This window comes from Musa acuminata, chromosome BXJ3-5, assembly GCF_036884655.1.
Source record: "Musa acuminata AAA Group cultivar baxijiao chromosome BXJ3-5, Cavendish_Baxijiao_AAA, whole genome shotgun sequence".
In the NCBI taxonomy this organism is placed as follows: Eukaryota; Viridiplantae; Streptophyta; class Magnoliopsida; order Zingiberales; family Musaceae; genus Musa; species Musa acuminata.
Window position 1 is genome coordinate 1,654,076 of NC_088353.1, and position 25,865 is coordinate 1,679,940.

General features: G+C 43.0%; 3 protein-coding genes and 1 long non-coding RNA gene across 4 annotated transcripts; 3 read left to right on the forward strand and 1 right to left on the reverse strand.

Moving 5' to 3' along the window:
• The first annotated feature begins 79 nt into the window (after positions 1-79).
• Positions 80-4,910, forward strand: LOC135638897 (peroxisomal membrane protein 13-like). Its single transcript, XM_065152449.1, has 5 exons — positions 80-205; positions 3,429-3,653; positions 3,733-4,019; positions 4,205-4,297; positions 4,385-4,910. The coding sequence occupies exons 1-5, from the start codon at positions 181-183 to the stop codon at positions 4,586-4,588; spliced, it is 834 nt and encodes a 277-aa protein (XP_065008521.1). The 5' UTR covers positions 80-180; the 3' UTR covers positions 4,589-4,910.
• A 718-nt stretch (positions 4,911-5,628) lies between these two features.
• Positions 5,629-9,793, forward strand: LOC135638941 (pyruvate dehydrogenase E1 component subunit beta-like). Its single transcript, XM_065152550.1, has 4 exons — positions 5,629-5,881; positions 6,154-6,254; positions 6,343-6,386; positions 8,559-9,793. The coding sequence occupies exons 1-4, from the start codon at positions 5,782-5,784 to the stop codon at positions 9,529-9,531; spliced, it is 1,218 nt and encodes a 405-aa protein (XP_065008622.1). The 5' UTR covers positions 5,629-5,781; the 3' UTR covers positions 9,532-9,793.
• Positions 9,794-13,913: 4,120 nt separating this feature from the next.
• LOC135637796 (uncharacterized) lies at positions 13,914-15,037 on the reverse strand. Its single transcript, XR_010496381.1, has 2 exons — positions 14,708-15,037; positions 13,914-14,653 (listed from the first exon to the last, which is right to left on the reverse strand). It is a non-coding gene; the product is annotated as an uncharacterized LOC135637796 (long non-coding RNA).
• A 6,746-nt stretch (positions 15,038-21,783) lies between these two features.
• LOC135637546 (9-cis-epoxycarotenoid dioxygenase, chloroplastic-like) lies at positions 21,784-24,306 on the forward strand. Its single transcript, XM_065150121.1, has one exon. It carries the CDS (start codon positions 21,960-21,962, stop codon positions 23,811-23,813), a length of 1,854 nt encoding a protein of 617 aa, XP_065006193.1. The 5' UTR covers positions 21,784-21,959; the 3' UTR covers positions 23,814-24,306.
• The last annotated feature ends 1,559 nt before the right edge of the window (positions 24,307-25,865 follow it).

The window sequence follows — 25,865 nt, forward strand, 5'->3', positions numbered from 1 at the left end:
AGTCGGGATCCAAATCCGAGTTCGGACCCGATTGCTGGTCTTGATTGATCCAAAGCCTTATTTATTGACCACATGACGTCCTCACGCGGTGTTTTAGGTTGGCAGCGAAACGATAGGGGTGATGGGAGGAAGCAGCGGTAGCGGCACTTGATGTACGAGTAGATTCGTATCGCCGTCGGCATGGGATCGAATTCTTCACCTCCAGGTCAGTGATTCTCCTTTTCCCCTCTTGCTGTTATCTGGATTGATTCCATCTTCCGTCGATCCGAATCTCGCGGATCCGCGTATGTAAGAATATTGTTAGGGTTTCGATCGATCGATTTGATCCCGTTTATTGTCACGTTTGGTGGATCCAATCGTGTTCCTTGATTTGGGTTCGTTAGAATTGAGTTTTCCCTCTGGACTCGAAAGCTCCGACGATCTTGATTCCTTTTCCCGTAAGTGAATTGGTTCGATCGTATATCGTGGATTGTTGGTAGGCTTGCGGCCTTCTCTGGTTTACCTGCTGACCGTAGGAGTCGTTGATGACAGAAATTTAAGGATCTGGAGTAGTTTGTATTGGAAGGTCGATCGGAGATGTTTCTCTTTTCTGGACCATGGAACTTTGATCTTTCGGAATTTAGTAATTATTAGAACTCAAGATTCATCGTTTTTGTCTTTCATCTTCACTTAATAATGCAGCAAGATGGTTCCTCCGTAGAAAAAGGGGTGATTTTGGCTTGATTTGCCATATTTCTTTGCTTATGTCATTCGTAACTTCGATCTCATAATTCTTCTTGCTGGATCGATTGCTTCTTGTTTGAAGAGAGCTTCTGTTTTGCTGTGGAATTTTACTTTTCGTTTACAGTGAATTTTGGCGTAGAGTCTTATGTGCTTTACAGGTTAAGGTAAATTGTGTGGACGCTATATAAATATTACATTCTTCACACAGTTTATCTGTGTTCAAATCAGTTGCTAAACATGACGGAACGTTTTGCAATTGCCCTTGCAGTTTCTAAAAATACTAAAACACAATATGCCATATTGTCATAGAAACAGTAGCAAAACAACTTTAGCACCTATTTATACTTGTAATCTGGTATGCGCGAGCATTTTGCACCCTAATATGCCAGTTGGTAGATCTTTGTGGTTGGACATCGTGGGTTGCACGAGCATTTTATTGGTTCTCAACTATTTGTTGGATCTTTGCTAGAATGAATTACTGGGAGATACTTCTGCTGTTAAAACAACAATTATGTGGTTATACACACACACACACACACATGAGAGGAAGAGTTAGAGGCTTTAATCTTTCATTCAAAATGTAAGCTCTAAGTTAGCACAGCATATTATTTGGCGCTTGGGCATAAATGCTCCTCTGTATCTCTATAAACTAAATATTGGATTAATTGTCTTCTCTTAAGACATATTTTCTCTAGGAGCACGGTCGAAGTACTTGCAAGGCTTTGAGTCTGCATATCTTAGAAAATTTTGTTATTTTGTTCTATGAGGTATGTTCAGTTATTTTTTTCTTTTTTTTGTATGTGTGGTTCCTTGGTCTTTCTTTTCCAAATATGCACTTCTTGTTTTGATTGCTTGACAACATGAGTTTTCTATACTACATGAGGCTATTATTTTTGTATTTCAATTTTTGCTTAGTGATGAAATTGGACAAGTTCCAATTTCTGATGTTTTCACACCACATATACTTCCTTGTATACTACATTGGACTTAGTTGGGTAGCTTTGGAATTGGTTGCTTATCTCCCCTCAATATTCCTTTTTTATGGCTATGTGGATGTTGATGATAAAATAACAAGCAACTGTTTATTCTAAAGGCTCGGAAGAGATTGTAGTAAATATGTTTTGAATTGAGTGCTCTGGGGCTTAATGTTTTGTTGTCATCATTCATGTCATGGTGGCCTCGTGATGTTGTAGATGTTACCTTAGCTTTATGTTTATGTGATTATTGTTATTTGTGGAAATAAAAACTTCAGCAGTTTGTAACCTGATAGGCTGTTTTATAACTTGATAACTGGCGTATCAATTGATAACTGGATAACATGCATTTTATATTTGTGTCGGTTATCATTACTTGACAATCTATTTTTTCTGTAAGATATTACTTATGTTTAGTGGAAGTGTCCTATGGTTATCTTAAAGAATCATGCGAAAAATATTTAACAGCATTGAATTGATTTGGATTGTTTCACTATTCTTGAATATTGATTTTGAGTTATGTTACTTTGTTATCCTTGTTTCTAGAAAATTTCCATTCTAAGGTATCTGTCTATCTGCAAGCAGGATTGGTCTGGAGCAGCTTGCCTGTGTTTTCTTTTTCTTTCTTCATTCTGTGTGTTTGTGGTGGGGTTTGGGCTACCCACCATCCTTATCCATTCCTGCAAATGCCATTTCTTTTCTTACATGTTAACTGTCAATTATGATTTTATTGACCACTGTTGGACTTTTTAAAGGGTATCAAATCTTCTTAGAACTCTGGTGTGGTAGAACCGACAAATTTCTCTCACTAGACATTAACTAAGGCTTTTAAGTTAAGTATTATTTGACTAGCTAGCTAGGAAATATAGGCCTGGTCCGAAATTCCATACTACTTGAACTAGAGCAACCTGTGATGGGCCTAGCAGTAGCTGAGATGAAGAGGAAAGTGAGAAAGAAATACAACATGATATTCAGTATTATGCATCGATGTACTTGATACTTTGGAGGCATTAATGGCTAGCTGAACATTCAGCAACATTTGGACTTTACTACTGTTTCAAATTTCAATTATATAGTTCTCCTGCTTGCTAAGATGCACAGTCACAGTTATGATACAATCATTCTTACACAACAAGTCTTATAAAAAATGTCTAATTGTCTCCCTTAATAATATATATATTTTTCACATCTTATTGTAATTTGTACTTTGTACTTTGTAGCAAATATTCACAACAGCACTTCAGATACAAATATATGCCTGATGTGCCGGAAAGTGTCCAACAACTGTCGGTCTCCAACTGGACACTGTCAGACCTGTATGTTTCTGGTCTAGACCGGTATGTCCAGTTTACCTTGGTCTGTGTGCCGGTAGGTTGTCGGACCACTAATTACTGGCCGTACTGAGCCATACCAGATGGTATTGCAAATCTTGATATATATATCATCAGTAAGAAAATGTGTTGGTTTCATCTGCTCTCAATAGAGTTCGACTCTTGAAGACTTAGTCTGTTTCTGATCATATGTATTATTTCATAATAGATGCTTGCTCCAGCATGTTGACTCCTTTGGCCACAGATCTTTCTGCTCAGCTTGGGCCTTGATTTCCTTTTCCTTGTGTGGAGATAGTGTCCCTATGATGTTTCTATTTTTTTATATATTTATATACTTGGTTTTGTGCCTCAAATGAGTTATGAAGTAGAATTGAATTGATATTAGCATGCATCTCTGCAGGTACTCTGCCACCAAAACCATGGGAACTAGCAGGGACTACATCTGGTCCTGCACCGTTCAAGCCCCCATCGTCTGGTAGTACTAGTGATGTTGTGGAAGCATCTGGTACTGCAAAGCCAGGTGAAATTGTTCCAACCGCCGACAGGAATGTAACTGCCAACACAACTACCCTTGCAAGGCCTGTTCCTCCGAGGCCCTGGCAGAATTATGGAACTAGTTATGGAGGTAACCTATTGGGACCACTTTGGAACTCCTAATCTCCAGCAGTGTCATCACGGTGCTGAAGCTTCCGTTTCTAATGCAGGTTATGGTTCAAACATGTATAATTCAGGCTATGGTTCAGGCATGTACGGGGGTCTTGGAGGGTCATACGGTGGTGGCTTGTATGGTAATAATATGTACTCAGGGTACAGTGGTGGCTTTCATGGAGGTTCTGGAATGTATGGGGGTAGCATGTACAATAGTGGCCTTGGTGGCCCCATGGGTGGTTATGGGATGGGCATGGGAGGCCCGTATGGTAATCAAGATCCAAATAATCCATATGGTCCTCCATCATCGCCACCGGGCTTCTGGATGTCCTTTCTCCGGGTGGTAAGTTGTTATTTTCTGAGGAAACTACTTAATGAAAATTGTTATTTGTTTTCTCTTTTTTTTTTGCCTATTTATGCCGTGTATTTTTGGATAACTTTTGCATAATTGTGTGAGACTCATTTCATCCTTGTTCTATTTCGGACCTGATTGTGTCCTTTTGTTCTATTTTGAAATATTGTTTGTAGATGCAAGGTGTGGTGAATTTCTTTGGTCGAATCTCTATTCTTATCGATCAGAACACCCAGGCTTTTCACATGTTCATGACTGCTCTCCTCCAGGTTAGCTTTCGTGGTCACTCCTGTCATCATCTTTACTCTTTCAGAAAGCTTGGATGATTCATCATCACTGTTCAATATCTGTTTCAGCTTTTTGATCGTTCGGGAATGCTATATGGTGAGCTTGCAAGATTTGTTCTAAGGATACTGGGCATCCGGACAAGGTCTAGGAAACAGCAGCAGCTCGGACCTGGCGAACTCCCTTCTCCTGCAGGGCAGCAGTACCTCGAGGGACCGAAAGCTCCATCCGGGGCATGGGACAGTGTTTGGGGCAACGATGTCAAAGGGATCTGATTAAGACCAATCCAAATTCATCAAGTCAAGAATATGGAAAACCAAATAACGGACACAAGAATATGCCCAACATGATCACATTAGCTCTGTTAAAGAGCACGTTCTTATTATCTTCATGTGGGTAATGGGCAGTGGCTATGTCTCACTCTCTCTAGTCTGTGGCATATAAGGTGTGTCTAAGCATCGATAAGTTGTTCTATAATGAAGGAAACCGATGGATGATTCCGGATTTATATGGTGTAGATGATGTCAAGTTTGATATGTTTTCCCTATGTAAAAGTTGGTGCAGCATCAGAGTTGTCAATTTTTGTTGGATACTCCACATTTATCCTGTTTTTCTTGTGATGATTTAATTGTGGGTGGGGAATTCATGCTTCGTGGTGGGGTTTTCTTTGTCTAAACCGATAACCCGTTTATTGGCCGAGCTCGTGGCTGGAAGAGTTGTGGATTGGCGGATTGGGTCGAGTTGATTTCTGAATTATATATAGATGGCGAGGGAATAGCGCGGGTCAACCCATTGATGAATTGTTCGAATTACGAATTACGAGTTACGACTTTTGACGCGATTCATTCACGACTTCGTTAAGAACTCAATCCACGACGGCTACAACTACTGTTACGAACAAGGGGATGGACGGGCACGTCGAAGCTGATGAAGTCTCATCGATGAAACCTATGCTTGGAAAAAAGGCTCAGCCGCTTAAAAGCAGAAAAATAAAAATAAAATTGAGAATGAGGATCCTCTCCAACTCTATGTGTTCTGGTTATATTTCAATTGAAATTTTATCCGTCCAATAAAGATGTATAAGATCTATACCGTTCAATGATGTACGTTCAGTGCGGTGCGACCAAGACGGTCAGAACTTCATGGATACGGTCCATATGCGCATGATCATAAATGGACGGTAAATATTTGATGTCTCAATGAAGGCACGGTTGAGATGAGAGAGTTGGACAGGTAAAAGGGACACGCTCGAATTGGAGAGGATCCTAGCCCAAAAGGCCCACACCCAGCGCTTCCTATGCCTCTCGCATCGGTGTTTCCGCCACCCGCACCAGCATAACAACAGCTAACGCTCCCCACGGCCCCCCAATCCGCCCTCCTCAAACGAGCAGCCGACCTGCCCTAAAGTCTCACCAATCCCGCCCTCAGACCCCTCCCACAGTCTCTGGACTCGATCTGCTTTTGGGAGATGGCAGCAGCACTGCAAACGGCGGCCCTCCTCTCGGCTTCTCCCAATCTGATCGATCCTCAGAGGTTTCGCGTCGGGCTGTTGGCAAGATCTCTTATAGGTCCGACTCTATCTACCCTTTTCCTGATTTATCGCGGTCGTGTTCTCGCTTGTTGTGTAATTTGCTGCCTTCCTTTTTATTTGATGCCTTGCATCTTGATCCCCCTTCTCTCAGTGAAGTTATATGTGTGCCCCGGCTCTTCAATTGCGTTGATTTCGTGGGTTTTCCTGTTTCTTCTATTTTGGAGGCAAACATGAAATCTTACTAGGATTTTCTTGTGTGACTGATTTGGAATCTAAACCTTTGGTATTGTTCGTCTTGTGCATTTCCAGGAAGGAGAGGAAGCATCTTCGTTGTCAGATCCGATGGTAGAACCTCCGGTTTCTTTAATGCTAAGTCTCGTAGTGGGAATTTCATCACGAATGCGGTTGCAGTTGAGTACTGAGTCACCTTACATTGTTCCTGTAGGATGTACTGTATTTTGTTACTGACTTATATGTATCTTTTCTTATCCTCCATAGACTAAGGCTGATGCGTCTACAAGTTCCACCGCATCCAAACCTGGGTAAGCTGCTGTAGATATTGACATGCTGTATTCGTTGTTAGAGATTGCAATACTTTCCGCTAATCACTTGTCAATATCTTGCAAAATAGCTTGAGCTGCTAATCACTTTTATTTAATTGCTGATTGACGCCAATACTGGTGGCGTCTGGAATTTCTGTAGAAGCTTCCTCATATGCGTCGTTGTACGACTATGGAGAATGTTGTAACCTAATTTCATGTCCAGTAATGCATAATTTTTATTATGCATATTATAAACATTTTTTCCGAAATAACCAACATTAGAAAGTTAATGCTGCTAACTGAAAGAATTGTAAACCATCTGTGAGGCATAGGTAAAGGATTTTAATTCACAGTTATTGTCATTTGACACTGTGGTATTAGTCAAGATTATCATTTAGAAGATGTTGGGTGGACCACATGGTTTATATTAAAAGTGATTAATAAAAAGTTAGCTTTAAACTGGAAGAGAGAAGGGAGGCAGGAAGAGGAAGAGGGTTGATTGATCTGCCAATTCAGTTTCAATTTGCTTAATCTCATTCTCAGATCCTACACCATGCTTGTTGACAAGGCTTTCTTTAGGAGTTAAAACTTTCCGATCCATCCCCAGGTGTCAGGTTCTTGACACATTTGCCTCCTGGAAGAATGCAACTGGATGTCATAACATTGATTCATGATATTGAGAGCTTAAGATGTTGTGTTTGTTAACAATGATGCCAATTATGAGTTTGTAACAGGACTAGACACTACCACTTGTGTATTCATGTATAGTCAGTCCTATTATTCTTATTCATCTTGATCATCATATACTCTAGATGTCTATCACTTTGCTAAGCATGACTCTTAGGTAATCTTAATCTAGAATTCTATTGCACCATCATAGGCTTCAAGGTAAATTAATAGATGTAAACTTGCTCCTTTGATCTAGTCAGTTACCTTTCTTCATTTTCATTGCCATAGTACATAACAATCTCACCTAAGCGTGCACTAAAATTGCTTTTAGTTTTCGTGCAATGGATTATATTATTCTGTATTTATCAAAGAAAGAATCATTGCCAAGCTTAGGACACTATTCAACCTGTTGACAAACTATAAGCATATCTTTTATATACTTGTGTGTCATTACCATCTCTTTGTCATAGGTGCTTGTACATGTGAGTTTATTGAACATATAGATCGTCTTACAAGTCAAAGCAAATTGACTCAACAACCTCACCTTTTCTGATAAATTGTTAAATCCTGATTTGTATCTTTGTTATGGTACTGATTTCTATCTAAAAGTTACTTTTCTGGACTCATTGATGAGGCTTTACCCATCATGTATCAACTAATTAGGAACCTGAATTTCTTCTATTTATGATATAGGAAGCAATTCTTACTACAGTTTGATGCGACATCTTGACATTTGCATTTAGAAATCAAATGTATTCTAGTGAAATAATTAGGAGGGCCAAACCCACTGCATCCATGCTGCTAAAGAAGATGAACATGCTGCATTAGTGTGTTATTCGCACTTGACCCAAATCCCATTAAGGCATGCTTGGTTTATCTGAATATTAATTTGTACGATAAATTATTACTCTCATGCTAATTTTCATCACTTCACATGCCTTGCCACATTTCATTGCCTAATTTCCATTAGGCATTGGCACATTCATGTGCATTGAGCCTTCAGTAATTTTGATTTTGGCTTCTGGAGTTGGAAAAAAACTGCTTACAATTGGCTGTTATCCTGGTGGAAGGAAATAAGAGGAAATAATGTAAGAATATGTCCAAACATGCTTCTCACCTGCCTGTTTCTTTGCCATGATAGGTTCTTTGCCCCAAATAGAATTTTGTGGTTTTTGCCAAACATTCAACTAGAATCATGTCCGTCCTTTAGCTTATGGTTTTGGTCTCAGAGTTATGCCCTTCACTTAGCAGTCATTCTTGGTGATACTAGATATAGTAATATATTATCTTGCATTTGTACCTTTGACTGATGCCCATTTCGCACAAGGTGCATCTCAGATTCATTTTGAAAATGCTTTTTCTTGTGTTCCAATCTTGTACTGTTGTGTTAAATATTTCATGCAACTGGACTGTCATGTTGTTTGTATCATATTAGGATTCACTCTTTCTTTCCAGGCCCTTTTCTGCAAGGTTCTGATTCAGTTTTTGTTTTGTAAATCTTAGACATGAGCTACTATTGTTCGAGGCTTTACGGGAGGGACTCGAAGAAGAGATGGACCGAGATCCTCACGTTTGTGTCATGGGCGAAGATGTGGGTCATTATGGTGGCTCATACAAGGTGACCAAAGGACTGGCTACAAAATATGGAGATCTGAGGGTCCTTGATACCCCCATTGCAGAGAACTCCTTCACGGGCATGGGCATTGGAGCGGCAATGACAGGCTTAAGACCTATTGTTGAAGGAATGAATATGGGTTTCCTCCTGCTGGCGTATAACCAGATTTCGAACAACTGTGGTATGCTTCATTATACTTCTGGTGGCCAGTTCAAAATCCCAATAGTTATCAGAGGGCCTGGAGGTGTTGGGAGGCAACTTGGTGCAGAACACTCACAGCGCCTGGAGTCATACTTCCAGTCGATCCCCGGCCTGCAAATGGTTGCCTGCTCGACACCATACAATGCTAAGGGGCTTATGAAAGCAGCAATAAGGAGTGAGAACCCTGTGGTGCTGTTTGAGCATGTGCTGCTGTATAATTTGAAGGAGAGGATCCCAGATGAGGAGTATGTGCTTTGTTTGGAGGAGGCAGAGATGGTGCGGCCAGGAGAGCATGTTACGATCCTCACATATTCACGAATGAGATATCATGTGATGCAGGCCGTGAAGACGCTGGTGAACAAAGGCTACGACCCTGAGGTCATTGACATCAGGTCATTGAAGCCGTTTGATCTTTATACCATTGGGAATTCTGTGAAGAAGACACATTGTGTGTTGATTGTGGAGGAGTGCATGAGGACAGGAGGAATAGGTTCAAGTCTTAGGGCAGCCATCATCGACAATTTCTGGGACTACTTGGATGCTCCAATCATGTGCTTGTCATCACAGGATGTACCGACACCTTATGCTGGGACTTTGGAGGAGTGGACTGTGGTACAGCCAGCACAGATTGTAGCCGCAGTTGAGCAGCTCTGCCAATAAAAGGTGCTTCTAATATCTACTACTTGTTTTCGTGTGATCTGAGCTTGTTTCTGAATTATTTTCCGAAACTTACGGTTGAATCGTTTTAGTAGTACGTTCATGATTTTCCTAATTATATGTTGTAGCAAAAGCATATGTTATTTTCAGTAAGGTTGTTATGCGGACATTAGCTGGAAATAATGGTTCTTAGTTTGTAATGGCAACTTCATATTTGATTCATATTACAAAAACATGAGTAGGGAGGGATTCATGACCTTGTTAACATGGTGTTTAATGACTCTAGTCCATTGCTAATCAATTTAAGCTGTGGGATTTCTAAAAGCACACAAGTTTATTTTCTAGGAGGTGCAAGCTTTGTACTTAAAATATACGTGCCATCTGCTACTAATCTTCTTGTAATGCCTCGAAGCTTTATGAACTGTTGATAACTTGTTCTATATCATCCTTTCAGATCCAAAAGAAGAAAATAGAGGACTTTGCTGTATCTTGATCATTATTTTCTTGATGGTGTCGTGTTATGATATCTTTCGCAGTCTTTTTTTTTTTTTGCCCATTTTAGAGAGAGAGAGAGGGAGAGAGAGAGAGTATTGGCTAACACCATAGGTTGGCAAAGAGAAATCTTCCCCTACTACTATTTTAGTAGAGCCATAAGGAGACGTCAAGCGCTTGGTCGTGTCTTTTACCAGTGGAAGTAGCTGAAGGAATGAGCACATAGTGGTGGTATGATAAGGGAAATATGACACGTCCATGTGTTATCCTTATCCAGTGGATACATGACTTGCTGCTACCATTCATGTTGGCAACACGTCAGGATCGTCGTTGACCGGCGCTGTAAAAGGGTGGGTGGTTGGATGCGATATGTTGAACGAACCTGTTTCCTATTCCTGATGACGAACTAAGAGTACCAATTTTTCTTATTTTGTTTTCTTTCTGGAAAAGAAAAAAATATTATTAAGTTAATTTTTTTGAATATATAAATATATTATTAATTGGGAGAAAAATATGATTTGTTCAACTTTTGTATCAAATTGTATAATTATATTAAAAAACATTGATACTTTTTCATCTTTTTGATGAGATTCTTTTATGCATATTAACAAAAAATTACATATAAAGTAACTTAATAGTTAACAAGATATAAATACCATGTAAAAGTACTATAATTTTATTAATATAGAATCTGATGAGTTTATCACAAATTTGATGTCGAGAGACAGACGAGTGACAAGAGATCATACAAAAAAAGAATTATATTAGGGCTCGAAGGATTCGATCAAGTGCCAAATACAAGAGGGTGGAGCCTCCTTTTAGTGTCATATAGTGTCAAATCTACTTGTCTGTTGTCAAAATGTTGACCATATAGTGATGAGGTGTTAGTTGCACGATGTTGGGTGTTGGCCACGTGGCCTTGAGGTGTTAGCCATGTGGTGCTAAGATATTAGTTGTCTTTATATTATTACTACTCTCATATCATTTGCCCTCAATTGTGTCTCGACATATGTAGTGGAGTTAAGGCACAATGAAGTTTCAGTTTGACTATCGACTAAAAGGATAATTCAACTATTCTTTTGTTGAAAAAGTGCTTTAGATCGATTTAGTTGGATTATAGTTGGAAAGAGCACATTAGGTTGATTCAATCAAGTTATTGTCGAAAGAAGCGCTTGGGCCAATTAGGTTATGCTATAATCGAAAAGAATGCTTTGGGTCAATTCGATCGCACTATTGTTTGAAGGAGCGCTTTAGATCTATTTGATGGTATTGTCATTGAAAGGAATGCTTTGAATCTATTTGATCGTATTATCGTCAAAAGGAGTGCTTTGTGATAAGTCATCATGTTGTCCTTATAAAAAAACACTTTGGGCCGATTTGACTATATCATCGTTGAAGGAGAGCTTTGGGTCAATTTGGTTATATTATTATTAAAAGGAGTGTTTTGGGTTGATTCAATCACATTATCGTTGAAAGGAGCACTTTAAGTTGATTTAGTCGTATCATCATTAATAGAAGCGCTTTGGGTCAATTCAATTGTGTTGTCGTAGAAATGATCACTTTAGGCTAATTCAAATACGTTGTCAAAAGGAGCACTCTAGGCCAATTCGATTGTGTTTTTGTCGAAAGGAGCACTTTGGATTGATTTGATCACATTATCATCGAAAAAGAGTCCTTTAGGCCAATTCAGTCACATTATTATTGAAAGGAGAGCTTTGAGTTGATTCGATCATGTTCTCATCGTAAGGAATGCTTTAGGCCAAATTGATTATATTGTTATTAAAAAGACTTTGGATTGATTCGATTGCATTTATCATAAAAAAGAATGCTTTTGGTTGATTTAATTGCGCTATCATTGAAGGAATCGTTTTGGGCCAACTGGATCCCACTATCTTTCGAAGTAGCACTTTTGGTTGATTCAATCACACTATCGTTGAAAGGAGCACTTTGGGTCAATTCGTTGTGTTATCATCGAAATGAGCACTTTGGATTGATTCAATTTTAGGTTGATTCAACTGCAATGTCATCGTAAAGAGCATTTTGAGTTGATTTGGCCGCACTACGGTTGGAGATGCTTATGAGCTAATTTAGCCTACCTTATTATTAAGAGACGCTTCTGCGTTGCTTTGGCCTACATCGATGTTGAGGGATGTTTTTGGACTAAGTTAATCGGGTCATTATCAAGGATACTTTATGATAGGATTTAGCCACATCATTGTAGGAGATTTTTTGATTCGATTTGATAGCCGGAAGATTGATCGACATGCCAAAAATCGAACTTCGTGTTAAAAAGGTTTGAGCATCGTCCCAAAAGGATCGAATATTATGTCAAAAGATTAGATATCATGAAAAAGTCAACATACCAGTATAATAGACGATATGTCAGAAGGAAAAAGCGATGTATCGGAGGTTCGAACTAAGTATTGAAAGATCGGACGATATGTTGGAATAGCGTACAACATGCTGAAAGCTTCATAAATGTGCCTGATATGTGGTTGATTTGTCAAAGTCTTAATCAAGGTCATTATATGTTAATTTGAATTGGTATTGGGCCAAAACATTATCAAACTTGTTGAGAAAGCTATTAAGCCGGTCCGAATTAGGCTTGTTAGACGGCCAAACCGATAGCTTAAACCAGGCCCAAGTGGTGGTATCGTTAGGCCCAAGCAGTGGTACTACTTGAGTTAGCCAACAAGAACTATTTGTGCTTTGTTAGCCTTTCTCTCTTGATATGCGTAGTTTGTAGTTTTGCATTTTGATTTATATACCGATCTTCGCACGACGATAAATTTTTTTTCTAAGAATTTTATGATTTTTATTTTCTATTTTTCTTGATGCTTTGATCAGATTTCTCAACGATAACAAGACGTTGTCGACCACATGCTGTTAATGTGTGAACAATGTTGCTAAGATATCGATTATAAGGCGTTGAGGTGTCAATGATCCTTTTTATGCTCATTTTAAGATAATGCATGTGATTTATCTTATCTTTTAATGATTTAATAAATTTAACTCCAAATTTATAGGATCGAAATTTAAAATTCAATCTAAGATCCTGAACTTAAAATGGTAGCTACATCACCATTAGATTAATATTTTAAGTGTTAAATTTGTTGAATGATAGTTTTGACCCTCAATAAATAAGTCAGATACAGCATTACCAACAAATATTTTAGGCATACCAAAAAAAAAATTAGAGCAATACTTTGAACATCCAACCTAAGATAGATGAGTCCAGTATACTAGAAAACTCAAATTTATTATTATTTCTGACAATTTCTTCCCTAATTTTCTCTCTATCTTTAGTTACATCGTTAATCCTAGACAGTTAGTTAATCTTGTTCCAAAACCATCACATCCTTTTGATATTTATTTTTGTCTTTTGTTGTAGTATCTTACCTAATCATTCATAAATAAATACATTGATATTAATTTTCAATTATCTTACGTATTCACCTCAACATTCTTGCCCTAATCCCTTACGTTAATTTCCTCCCCCAAGTCACTACGACTGGGAACAACACATCTCCAAGGCAGGCCAGACGCTGTCCAAACCAATGTTTCTGCGCTACGGCAGGTCATGCAATTTGGGCCTTCAAATGTCCAATGGCCCAATAACCTTAGGCCCAACAAAATCATGTATGGCAACGTTGCACTGATGACTCTCTAAATCTCGATTTGGCACAGCTTTCAGTAATTTACCAAACCAATTTTGGTGACAGTGTCTGGTACATACAATTTACCAAAGTAGCAGACTTGTTTCCTGCATTCCGGCTCACAAGGTTTCACAGCTGGGCCTGAACTAATGCCTAAGCGGGCCAGCAGATTTATATCTGACAGTTGCAGGTTACCAACCATAGAACAATCCCAACCGAGCTTTGAGGAACTATGTCTAAATTCTAACTAACCGTTATCATTATATATCCAACGATCAAATCTCGACTCACTAAAGATAGAAGAGGAGAGAGAGGTACCTGTGGTGGGAGAGCAGAGAAGGACTCTCATCACATGGAGGGTGCACCCACTAACCGGACAAGTTCGTAAATGGGATGGCTTTCGCATGTCACTGCCAAAATGAACTGCAATCGCAAGCGGGGTGGGTCTACTGCTTGCCTTTGCTGCAGCCAATCCAGCAGACATCACTGCATTCGAACCATGTCGCTCGTTCTGATGGAACCATATGAACAAGCAGTCGACAAGAATCTCCAAATGCACATGAAGCCATCATCAAAAGAAACATCAGCAGCAATGCCGGGCTTCAATCATTGGCAGCAGCTGCCCGCGTCTCATCCAACCCCCACCCCCACCCCCACCCCCACCAATGGCGACGCGAAACCTCAGCCGTCTCTGACCGCACTTCCCACCCCTTCATTGATCCGACGCTAGTAAATTCCTTCCCAGCAGGACCAACCAAACCGAAAGCACCACTTGCTAATTGTGGCATTACATCGAACAGCTGATCGACGCAACCAAGGTCGCGAGTGGCCGATGGCAACTTCGACAGCGAAACCGACCGTAGCAGAGAAGAACTCAGGTGAAGCGCGACCGATGGCGGCGTAACTCACACGCCTGGGAACCGTATTCAACTCCCTCCACGCAAACAGATACGTCCATCTAACCTTATCCGATCCATCTAATGGGGGTCAGGAAGGATTTAGATGGAAAAGGATGGCGATCGAGTGCATACCTAAATATGATGGCAATGGATTGGATTGGCCCCCAATAATTGGGAGACGCAGAAATATCGGAGCACAAGTGGGAATGTGGCGGAGTGCGACTGGTTATGGGACGGTGGCGAGGGGGGATATTGGACCATATAAGACGTGGCATCGTCTGCTTGAAGGAAGGGAGATGGGCGACGGCACCGTGTGAGAGCCACCTTCGCTGCCAACGACGTCGCCACAGAGAACCAAATGAAGAGCGCGTCGAGGCCATATGATGGTTCCCTACCTCGGGGGACGGAGAGAGGGTGGACTCTCCGCCCCGTGTCGCACCTCCCTACCTCGGGACGGAGACAGTCAACTCTTTCACCTTTTGGTGCACAGATTAAATTAAAATGAAGATTCCACCATAAATAATAATAATAATAATAATAATATCATCGAGAATTCTGTAAAGAGAGATTGTCTTTCTTTTTGTTTTTGAGTGAAGATGAGATTTGTTTTTTCAGATAATTCAAATGATATTTCAAAATTCTCAACCTTGGAAATAATAATTTTCAAACCTTCTAAAATATATGGGATAGAATATCTTCGTGAATAAGAAAAACTGATGATAGGGTCTTTTTCATTCTCGATCAACAATGGAAATAGAAATAAAATCAAAGTGAACATAAAAGTTTAGCTATTCGTATGATTTCGAGACCTCGAAGAGGCTCGAGTCATCTTTATACAAGGACCAAATGATCATTTTAGGACCTAAGTTACACATTAACCTTGTTAAATCATATAATTGGTTCTTTTTAAATATATTAAAATTTTGGAACTAATGATCATTTAATGATCATGCGTTTGAATCTTATATTTGTTATTTTTTTTTTCCAAATGCATAGTTAAAAATATTCTTGTAGCATTAGTTTTCATCATATACTCAGTTAAATATAAACTGACTTACTTGTAAAAGAGAATATTAAATTATATATTGGTCATTTCCTAATAATTTAAAACTTTTGAGATTAATGGTCACCCAATTCAACATTTAAGAAATTTAGCAACATAATAAAAAAAATAGTTAGTTGATAAAAAAAATATGTAAACTTGGTCCAATCCAATATGGTCAAATAATCAAAACTTAAAACCAAAACGGGACGTGGAAATAGGGGTTGGAAGGAGAGTACCAAAGGGAAAGAGTCAATAGAATTTTTGGTTTTCTTCTCTTGCTATCTAAATTTTGAATAAGAGGTTTGGTACCTTAGGACTATTATCCTTAACATTCGATACAATGTTAGAAAGTTCATAGTCTCAAATATTTTTTATTTATCTGGAGATCTTAATATAAAAAATTTATAAATTATCCCTTATAATTAAATATCTTTGGTATCCTGATCCTTATACTTTCAAAAGATATATTGAGATCTCTATAGTTATGAAAGCGAAATATTTAATTTCGTTTCTTTGTCGATTTTATTAATAAAAATATTATATGATTTATCATTGAGCCTATATTGACTCTTTCACTTTGATTTACCATTATATGATTTATCATTGAATACATACGATATTTTCATTAATATAAAGATCTCAATATAACTTTTGTAAGTATAAAGATTTCGTTACCAGATTTAATCCATAATTAGTCCTAATAAAATTGCTCATCTTTTAGCCGCTTTTGAAAGGACACACATAAATCTCTTGCTCCTCTCCCTCAGCATTTGATGTCTCTCTTCTACCCTAACTACTCTCCGCTCATAGTTAATACAAAGTTCTTTTCATGCAAGTCTACTGTTTGACTGCGGTCTTGCGTTGCTGAGCTCTCTAAATGCACCACTGAAGCAGAGTCCATGGGGGGGTTATATTTTACGACATGGATAAGATAAAGTTTGGGGAGGACATATGATGATGCATTAATAATGTGTGGGGGGAGGGAAGGGAAGGGAAGGGGTGCAAGTGTGAGGCACGTTGTGGAATGTGGAGGAGCAGCAGTGGTGCAGGTTATCATGTGCCTCGTTGTCGATCAACATGAATAGTAAATGCCATGAGAAATACTAAGAATATAAATCACATCAAATCTTATATAATAAGTTGTTTTCATGTTGAATCGATATGAAAATTGTAGCCAGCCGATTCTGCCTAATATTCAAATCTAACCTAACCTAACCTAACCTGAGATTGATATTTGCAGATAATTAACATGTGGATGACACAGAAAAGGCACATATCTCCAGAGTTCCACGACACAAGAAACTCGATCTACATTCTTAAAAGATTAACGCGAGAAAGACATGCAGGAAGTGATAGATTCCATGAACAATTCATGACGTGCACATTTTAGTCTACCCAACCAATATATGCAACCAATCAGCATACCATAACTAAAGGCAAGAACACCACCGAGGATAACCTAACTTATGGGACTCGATCACATGGAGGAAGCTTCATGTTTCTCATAAGAAGCATGAGCTCAGTGGAGTTCCACTGATGTAACCTAAACCCGACAATTCCAATGATTTACTACTAATAATGCAACATATCTCCATGTACAAGTTGATTACTAACATGGGAGTCACTCACTTTCAGTTCACTTGTGGCCATAACTACAGTGCAACATTGTCTGACGGCTAAATAGAGTTAATATGAATGGACAATCATGCAAACTTGGTAGAACTAACCAGTGTCTGTCTGTCTGTCAGGATCTAAACAATAGCGAGGGACCAAGCAATGGACATGTCACGTTATGCACGTTGAGCACATGAGTGTGTGGGACCATGGCCATATGACACGACAACGTGCACATTAAATTGCCGTAGCCACCTCTTCTACGAGCATTAAAATCATCAACTTCAGTTGCATGCATCAATCAACTGTAGGTTTTGCATGCCAAGACATCTTCGAATGGACTTTGGTGCGCATTGATGCACAAGTAAGAGAATTTTGGGTCTAGTCAATGGCCCGACGATTGTAGGGTGATATCGCTAATGCGTGCATGCACACAACGATGGACTCGTTAGGTGAGTATTGGAACAGCGATCCGTCAATGATCACGAAGAAATATCTCCTCATTGACTTGGTGATGACGATGATGCCAAACCCACATATTTTAATTCTGGTGCTACTACGAGTCAAACAACCTTTCCCGTATGTATTCATTCGGTCACCGTTGGAAAAGCAATCGGACATGATGGGGTCAAAGTGGTGAGGTTTCCGCCGAGGCAGTGGCGGAGTCCCTCACGTCTCTCTCTCTCTCTCTCTCTCTCTCTCTCTCTCTCTCACCATTGCCTGCACATTTCTCGCCTCTAAACTTATTGGGTTAATTTCCAGCATTGGAATGTTAGAACTCAGCAGAGAGGAGTCGTCGGTCCAAGCGAACATTGCATGAGGTTGGTGTCAGATACTTTGAGTTAACAGTTCCTCTTGTCATGTCAAAAAGGAGATGATCATTGATGGATGAACCAGGAAGAGGCGGGGGGTGTAGAGAAGGTGGTGGGCAACGCACCGATGGAGAGTGTTTTGAGCAGTGGTATGGAGTTACCCTACGATATATGTGAAGTCAATTAATAATGGATGGAGGAATCCTATCAAGACCAAAAGGAAGTTAAAAACGTACGATGGTGTGGATGAGGGACCGACCATGTGTCTCCCACTCACTGGTTTCGGCCTCAACCTTCCATGTGACTTCCTAGCGCGGATCGCCCGTGGCCGGGGCCGCCCAGGCAATGTACACGGCGGGAGCCACTGCACTCCACACCACACCACACCGCTGCGCATCGAGAAGAGGAGCCCAACCCCATGTTCCAATCCTTCATTCAATGATTGGCATCCTCCTAAGCAACTTGTGCATGTCCATGTCCATGTCCATGTCCATGGATTGTTTTAAGAGGGGAGGCGAATTAATATGAGGGATCTCAGTGTCCAACTTGCCTGCATCGCTCTTGTCCTCGATATTGTTCTCGAATGCAGCGTACTATTAAAATGAGCATGAGATTGGTGGGCACATTTGCAGTTGGTAGTTTTTTCGGGTGGTTGATGAAGGAATCATCATTTATTTAGGGAGGGGAAGGGGGGGGTGGGGGTTGGGTGTGGGCACATAATGAACAAGCCGACGTGACACTGAGCAGTGTGTGCCGGTGGGCCTCAGGCGAAGAAGGCCTTCCCTCATGCAATATTCCTCCCTCCACCGGGGTGGTGTGAGGGAGGCTGTGTGGTTCAATGATGGGGGGTAGGTGAAAGGTCAAGCGGCAGCATGCGGTTTGTCAAGGTGAGGCTTCCGCAGTAGATCGCGGAAGACGAGGAGATTAAGCAGGTGGTTTTGGGTTTGAATAATAGATCGATCCCCCAACATCTACCCCTCCCTCGAGACAGACGTTCCACCGGCATGTGCCGCCATGTGCAGCGGCGACGACGTTGGGGAAGGCGGTCACCTGAGGATCGTGGCGGTCCCTGACATTCGCGGCACATGGACGGCGTCGGATACGCAATTTATTGCGACCACCCTTTTGTATTAACTCTGACACTAACCTAACCAATCAAACCTGCATGCATGCAGGCAGGCTTGTTTGATTCAGCTGCTGCTATAGAAATAAGAAACACGAGAGGAGACGACGGTTGATTAATCCTGTGGCAGTTTAAAGTTAGTTGATGGGGGGAATATTCTCGGGGATGGGGTGGGGCAGCACCTCCATATCGGTCCACTGAGGTGGGGCATGGGGTCAATGCCCCGAGCTTGACCACGTTGGGTTGATGGTTGGCCATGTTGCGGGTTCCTGCTTTCGCAGATGCGCATGTGCGCGGCTGCCCAGGCGTCATTATGACCCGCCCGAGCGGCCGCTGGACCGCCCGGCCGCCCGCTGGCCAGACCCGCCCGGCCGTTTCGCCAGGAACGTGGTTCAACGTGCGTGGCCGGGACCCATGGTAAGCCCACATTCTTGTGTCGCCACGTGGTCTTAAATTGACCTCGAGCGAGCGAGGGCCTCCCGCTGGATTCCGCCCATGGATTTGGAGGGCCGGTGGAGGTCGTACCTGAAATTTGAACTCACTCTCGCCTCTTTCCCTCTAGTCTTAACTTAGACGAAGGAAAAAAGAAATGCATGGGACCTTCAATTAATTCAAGTCACGCCATTAGACGGAGCATCGGAGATCACAGTGGTGCAAGTTGATCGTGAGTTAATTAACAAGTAAGGCCACATGAAGGAAGGTTTAAGAAGGCATGCGGACTGCAAACTTTTACGGGCCAGAAATGGGAAATCTAAGGATGGAGCCAATAGAAATATGGCAAGTGACCAACATGGGGTTCGTCATAGAAGAATGCACGCACTCTCTGCCTGCCTGCCTACCTAAATGTCGAGCTAAATGGGAAATAATGGAGGAGATCAGCGCACGTGGATTGATTCGAGAGAATGCACGATCTGACGGCAGTTCTAAAGAGCAGAAGATAGATAAATCGATAGACGATAATGGATTCTTAATTCGTCAGCGACGGATGCGGTCGGCAGTTAGCCATGAGATGAGAGCAAAAACTTGGGCTCTGTTGATTAGTGTGTGTCAGCTAATGATTGGAAGTTGGGACCTCTTTTTGAGTATTATCTAAAGCCTCCCACCTTTATCTCTCTTTCTCTCTCACACACACTCGCTTTAGTGCAGACACAGAGAAGCACACGTAAAGGCTTTGTCCGAATCCTTTGGCAGGGGAGATTTGATGAAGACTGGGGAGAACACGGAGCTGACTCGGACACTGCGTGGGCGGTGCCGTCACAAAAGAGGAGACGGGAGGTCGAGGTTCTACCAAGCGAAGGATCAATCCTCGTCCTTCTTCCCCCTCCCCCCAACATTTGACCAAAGTAAAGTAAAGTGGAAGTTTCGTTATCTTATCAACATGCGAAGGACCCAAGTGTGAACCTCACATTCACAGATATCTTGGAGACCCTGCTGTGCTGGTCCCTACAATGGATGAATCTGTAAAAGTGCTCGATGTAGGAAGATTGAAGGCCTGCCAAATGGTTGTACTCACCACCGGATGACAGGTCAAGTCCCGACTGATACCCGACAGGCATCTGTGGTGAGAGTCGGAGTCACAAAAGCTTAACCTCGATCGATAGAATTGATTAACGAGATGGCGATCACAAGAAGCCACCTCACCGTAAACGCGACGTATTATAATCCACCGCGAGTGTCGTGAGGTGTCCTTTCCTCTTCTTTTACCCTTTCTTTTTCCCTGCGAGAAGCTCTTTTGACCGGCGACCTCATGACGTCCGAGCGAAACGTTGTCGTACGATCTAAACAAATTCCAATTAAAGAAGCTGATCTAACAACCTCATGACCTAATACTAGATCGAAGGTTTGGGCTCATCTCGTGCCCACCGTCACTTTTTCTGGTTACAGTCGACGATTACTGGAATGATCTACGGGTACGCGAGTTAGGAGCGGCGGCGTGGCGGATAAGACTGCCGTCACCAACTTTGAAAACATTACCGAAAGCAGGAGCAATTAAAGAAACAAACCCACGAAACGTGACCGATGTGGGCGATCCACATTGGTGATTTGCTTCGCGAGGTGACTCTTATCGACGGACGGGCTAAGACGAAATCGCGAGACGGAAGTAATTGATCGGACCGCAATATATATGATGATGAGGTTTGTCGTGTAAATTGGCATGTAGGGGGAAAGTAGGGCGATGACGGTGGCCACCGTGGTGGTGGGGAGAGCAAGCGAAAGGCACAACAGGGAAGAGTGAGGGGAGGACCAGTTCAGCACAGACACGCACCTGAGCCCACCATGTATCGGGGTGTCACCCGGTCGAGCCGATCACCTCCCACGCTTCATGTTCCTTCCTCTTTCTCGCTTTGATCGGTGGACCGGGTGGACCAATCCATGGTTACCACGTGCTGCGGGCGTACAGTGTTTCGGTGGAGACCGCGGTGTGGAAGATTGATTCCCAACCGACCAACAAAACCACCATGAAATGAAATAGCTGACCGAATTGTTATTGACTCGGGATTTTACAATCCACCACGTGGGCTTCTGCAAGGCATCGAGGTGAGGTGGAGAGCTCCGCTCATCGAATCCCCTCCCCCGCCCCCCGCCCCCCTTCCCTTCTTCCCCGACTCTATAAATAGGAACTCTCGCCACTCATCTCCCTCGCCAAGTCTCCGGTTCCCAACATTTCAAATCAAACCACCACCCCTTCCCCGGCTCTCCCAGCTTCTTCGGTGAGAAGAGGAGAGCAAGAAAGCACCTCCCCACCCATCGGCTATCATAGCCAAGTCCGATAATTAGAAGAAGAACATCATGGCCTCTGCCGCCAGCGCCATGACTTCCCCTGATGTGCGATCCGCAGCCAGTCCGATCTCCAAGCCCCACCAATTTAATGCACTGCAGCGTGCCCAATCCATTATGCTACACAGAAAGCAGGCATCTTCCACCACCGCCCCCAGAAGACGCTGTTCCGCCTCCCCCAAATCCCTCCTCGCTTTGAACTCCAGCACCAGCCCAGCCTACTACCCGGCACCTTATCCCAAGGAGGCGACGACGACCATCGCCAAGCCGGCTAGCAAGCCGCAAAGCAGCGATGACAGCAGCGCGAGGCCAGAATGGAATTTGTTCCAGCGGTGCGCTGCGACCGCGCTGGACGCGATCGAGGAGGTTTTCATATCGAAAGTGTTGGAGCGACCACACCCCCTGCCCAAGACCGCCGATCCCGCCGTACAGATCGCCGGCAATTTCGCTCCCGTGGGCGAGCAGGCTCCCTGCCACAACCTCCCCGTCGAGGGCCGCATCCCACCCTTTATCAACGGGGTCTACGTCCGCAACGGAGCCAATCCTCTGTTTGAGCCCGTCGCCGGACACCACTTTTTCGACGGCGACGGCATGGTGCACGCTGTCCACCTCCGCAACGGCGCCGCCGCCTACGCTTGCCGCTACACCGAGACGGAGCGCCTGCGGCAGGAGCGCGCCATCGGGAAGCCTGTGTTTCCCAAGGCAATTGGCGAGCTACACGGCCACTCGGGCGTCGCGCGACTGCTGCTCTTCTACGCGCGGAGCCTCTTCGGCCTTGTGGACGGCGGCCACGGGATGGGCGTCGCCAACGCCGGCCTCATCTACTTCAACGACCGCCTCCTCGCCATGTCAGAGGACGACATCCCGTACCACGTCCGGGTCACTCCCTCGGGCGACCTGGAGACCGTGGAGCGGTACGACTTCCACGGCCAGCTCCGCTCCTCCATGATTGCGCACCCCAAGCTGGATCCCTCCTCGCGTGAGCTCTTCGCGCTCAGCTACGACGTCATCAGGAAGCCATACCTCAAGTACTTCTACTTCTCTCCCGACGGCAACAAGTCCCCTGACGTGGATATTCCCCTAGACCAGCCCACCATGATGCACGACTTCGCCATCACCGAGAACTACGTCGTGGTGCCGGACCAGCAAGTGGTGTTCAAATTGCAGGAGATGATCCGCGGCGGCTCCCCGGTCATCTATGACCGGACCAAGACCGCCCGCTTCGGCGTCCTGCCCAAGTACGCCGCCGACGCCTCCGAGATGCGGTGGGTCGACGTCCCTGACTGCTTCTGCTTCCACCTGTGGAACGCGTGGGAGGAGCCCGCCACCGGGGAGGTGGTGGTGATAGGCTCCTGCATGACGCCGCCGGACTCGGTGTTCAACGAATGCGAGGAGAGCCTCAAGAGCGTCCTCTCCGAAATCCGGCTCGACCTCAACACCGGCAAGTCGACGCGCCGCCCCATTCTCTCCCCCGCCGACCAATTGAACCTGGAGGCGGGGATGGTGAACCGGAACATGTTGGGGAGGAAGACCCGGTACGCCTACCTGGCCATCGCGGAGCCATGGCCGAAGGTGTCCGGCTTCGCCAAGGTCGATCTCTGCACCGGAGCGGTGAGCAAGTTCATCTTCGGCGACGGCAAGTACGGCGGCGAGCCGTACTTCGTGCCGAGGGACCCCAAGTCGTCGATGGAGGACGATGGTTACGTGCTCTCCTTCATGCACAACGAGAACACATCGGAGTCGGAGCTACTGATCGTGAACGCTGCAGACATGCAGCTGGAGGCCGCGGTGAAGCTGCCGTCGCGTGTGCCCTACGGCTTCCACGGTACATTCATCGCCTCAAGGGACTTGGAATCACAGGCATGACATACAGGACGGTGATCCTTGGATACTGGCCGGGGGAGATTATACCAGAGGGATGCCTGCAGAGGACCCCGGAGTCTCCCCGCTTCCGTTCATGTTGTTCCTTCCCTGTTTTTTTTGTTTTTGTTTTTTGTCGCTTTACCCCTCTCGTTTTGGTTACGTCGGCTATTTTTACAGTTAAAGATAGATAGATAGATAGGAGAGTGAGAGAGAGCGAGAGAGAGAGAGAGAGAGAGAGAGAGAGAGAGAGAGAGAGTACAGGGGAGAGACCAGCTCGTAGCTCTTGGGGCTGTAGATAGGCGTGCCGAGCTCAGCTGGTCTCCGTTATTCTTTCCGCAGTTCTTTCTTTCCTTCTTTCCTGTTCAGAGTGCAGATAGGTAGTGATGCCGCTATGTACAATAATTCCCCCCTTCCCACCCCACCGGGGAGAGGGGTTGATGTATTATTATGTCCAGGGAAGCGCAGGGACCCCTCCCCGAGCGTCCTCTGTTTTGTATATTGCTGTGTGTGTGTACAATCCATTGCTTTGCTTCTTGCCATCCATCCGTCCATCGAACTTCCTTCTGTTGTGTATCATCTCCACCAGCATAATCGGTAGAAGGAAAAGGACTGCGAGTGGCGGGTGAAGAGTCTGGATTGTCGGGGAAGGCAAAGCTTGAAAGCGCCACCACCAAAGGCTCGGCCAGAGAGATGGTGGGGGAGTGGGAGCACGTGGGAGAAGGGAAAACCGTTCCGATGGTTTTCCGTTTTAAGATCGGGAATTGAAATGGAAACAACGGAGAGAGAGAGAGAGAGAGAGTCGGATACAACTTTTGCCTCTCCGGTGCAACGTCTTTGTCCGGGGGCTGCAGCCGAGGACAAAGGCGTGCTCGTCCCTAGCGATGCGGTGTGAGTCGCACCTGAAGCTATCGCTCTCGGTGGTCCTCCTCGGCCATAACCTTCCAAAGGGAAACAGTATCGTGAGCAACCCTTCCCCCCAGCAGACGCTACTACATCGTTGTGGTAAGCACGATTAATGTGATCCCCCACCACACCCCCCCAATTAGTAGGAGATTCCTTTTCTGCAAGAGCAGCCTCTGCCCATCTTTCTATGCTACATTCAACGTATATGGATGGAGCACCGAATGCTATCGGCATGACTCACGTCGTCGGGTGCTATTATAGGTGGCTAATGCAACCCATCTCCCGTTCATCGCGTCTTGTACGTCACCGCTTCTACCACAGGTGGCTAATTCTATGGAAGTAAAAGCTATGGACCTTAAATTGAATTTTCATTATAAATAATTGAAAGAGCTAAAGAACCAACTTATATCTACCTAAAATCACATGAAGCACATCGAAAAAGAAATAGTACTTCGCAACCAAATATTATTACCAATGTACTATCAGACTCTATGCGTATAACCATCAAATGAAAAAGCAAATATCTACGATTATCTTCATATAAAAATCAATTCTACCTCCAGAAATAGATTATGTAATTTAAATTGAAATATTGATCAAATGAAGCAACGATGCTTAAGAAAAAAATTACACAGGAAATGCTTCTAAAGATAGCGAATTACTTTGAAATAATATTAAAAATTACAAGAGAAAATTTCACTAGTATCTTAAAAATAATTTTGAAATGCTTATTAACAATTTTAATGCGTGTAATTGTGAGATGATATAATTTTTTTTATAATGAACAAATTTTGTTTGAAATAGATAAAGATAGAGAATTAACTTTTCGTGTGAGCATCAAAACCTACCTCAGTGTCATGTTGCTTAAATTTATAAAAGAGAATAAGAATTTCTCTTTTTGATATATATATATATATATATATATATATATATATATATTCTGACACCTAAAAACCTTAAGCCTATTAGGTTATGAGCTATATTTAATATATAAAATCTCACTCTTTTAATCCTTAAAGATGTGACACTATTCTCTTGATCCATGTCCTTCGTTTCACACGTATGAATATTTTTAAAAATCATATATATACATATATATAATCAAAATTATCTTGTTATAAGCATTATAATCCTAGTTTATTATTCTTATTT

What these genes read in the sequence shown, in the direction of transcription:
- LOC135637546 (XM_065150121.1), top strand. Translation starts at nt 21,960, where the DNA reads ATGGCCTCTGCCGCCAGCGCCATGACTTCCCCTGATGTGCGATCCGCA.
- LOC135638941 (XM_065152550.1), top strand. Translation starts at nt 5,782, where the DNA reads ATGGCAGCAGCACTGCAAACGGCGGCCCTCCTCTCGGCTTCTCCCAAT. An exon ending in TCATCACGAATGCGGTTGCA is followed by an intron (nt 6,255 to 6,342) that starts GTTGAGTACTGA and finishes TATCCTCCATAG; the next exon opens with ACTAAGGCTGATGCGTCTAC. An exon ending in TCCACCGCATCCAAACCTGG is followed by an intron (nt 6,387 to 8,558) that starts GTAAGCTGCTGT and finishes TGTAAATCTTAG; the next exon opens with ACATGAGCTACTATTGTTCG.
- LOC135638897 (XM_065152449.1), top strand. Translation starts at nt 181, where the DNA reads ATGGGATCGAATTCTTCACCTCCAG. An exon ending in ATCGAATTCTTCACCTCCAG is followed by an intron (nt 206 to 3,428) that starts GTCAGTGATTCT and finishes GCATCTCTGCAG; the next exon opens with GTACTCTGCCACCAAAACCA. An exon ending in GGATGTCCTTTCTCCGGGTG is followed by an intron (nt 4,020 to 4,204) that starts GTAAGTTGTTAT and finishes TATTGTTTGTAG; the next exon opens with ATGCAAGGTGTGGTGAATTT.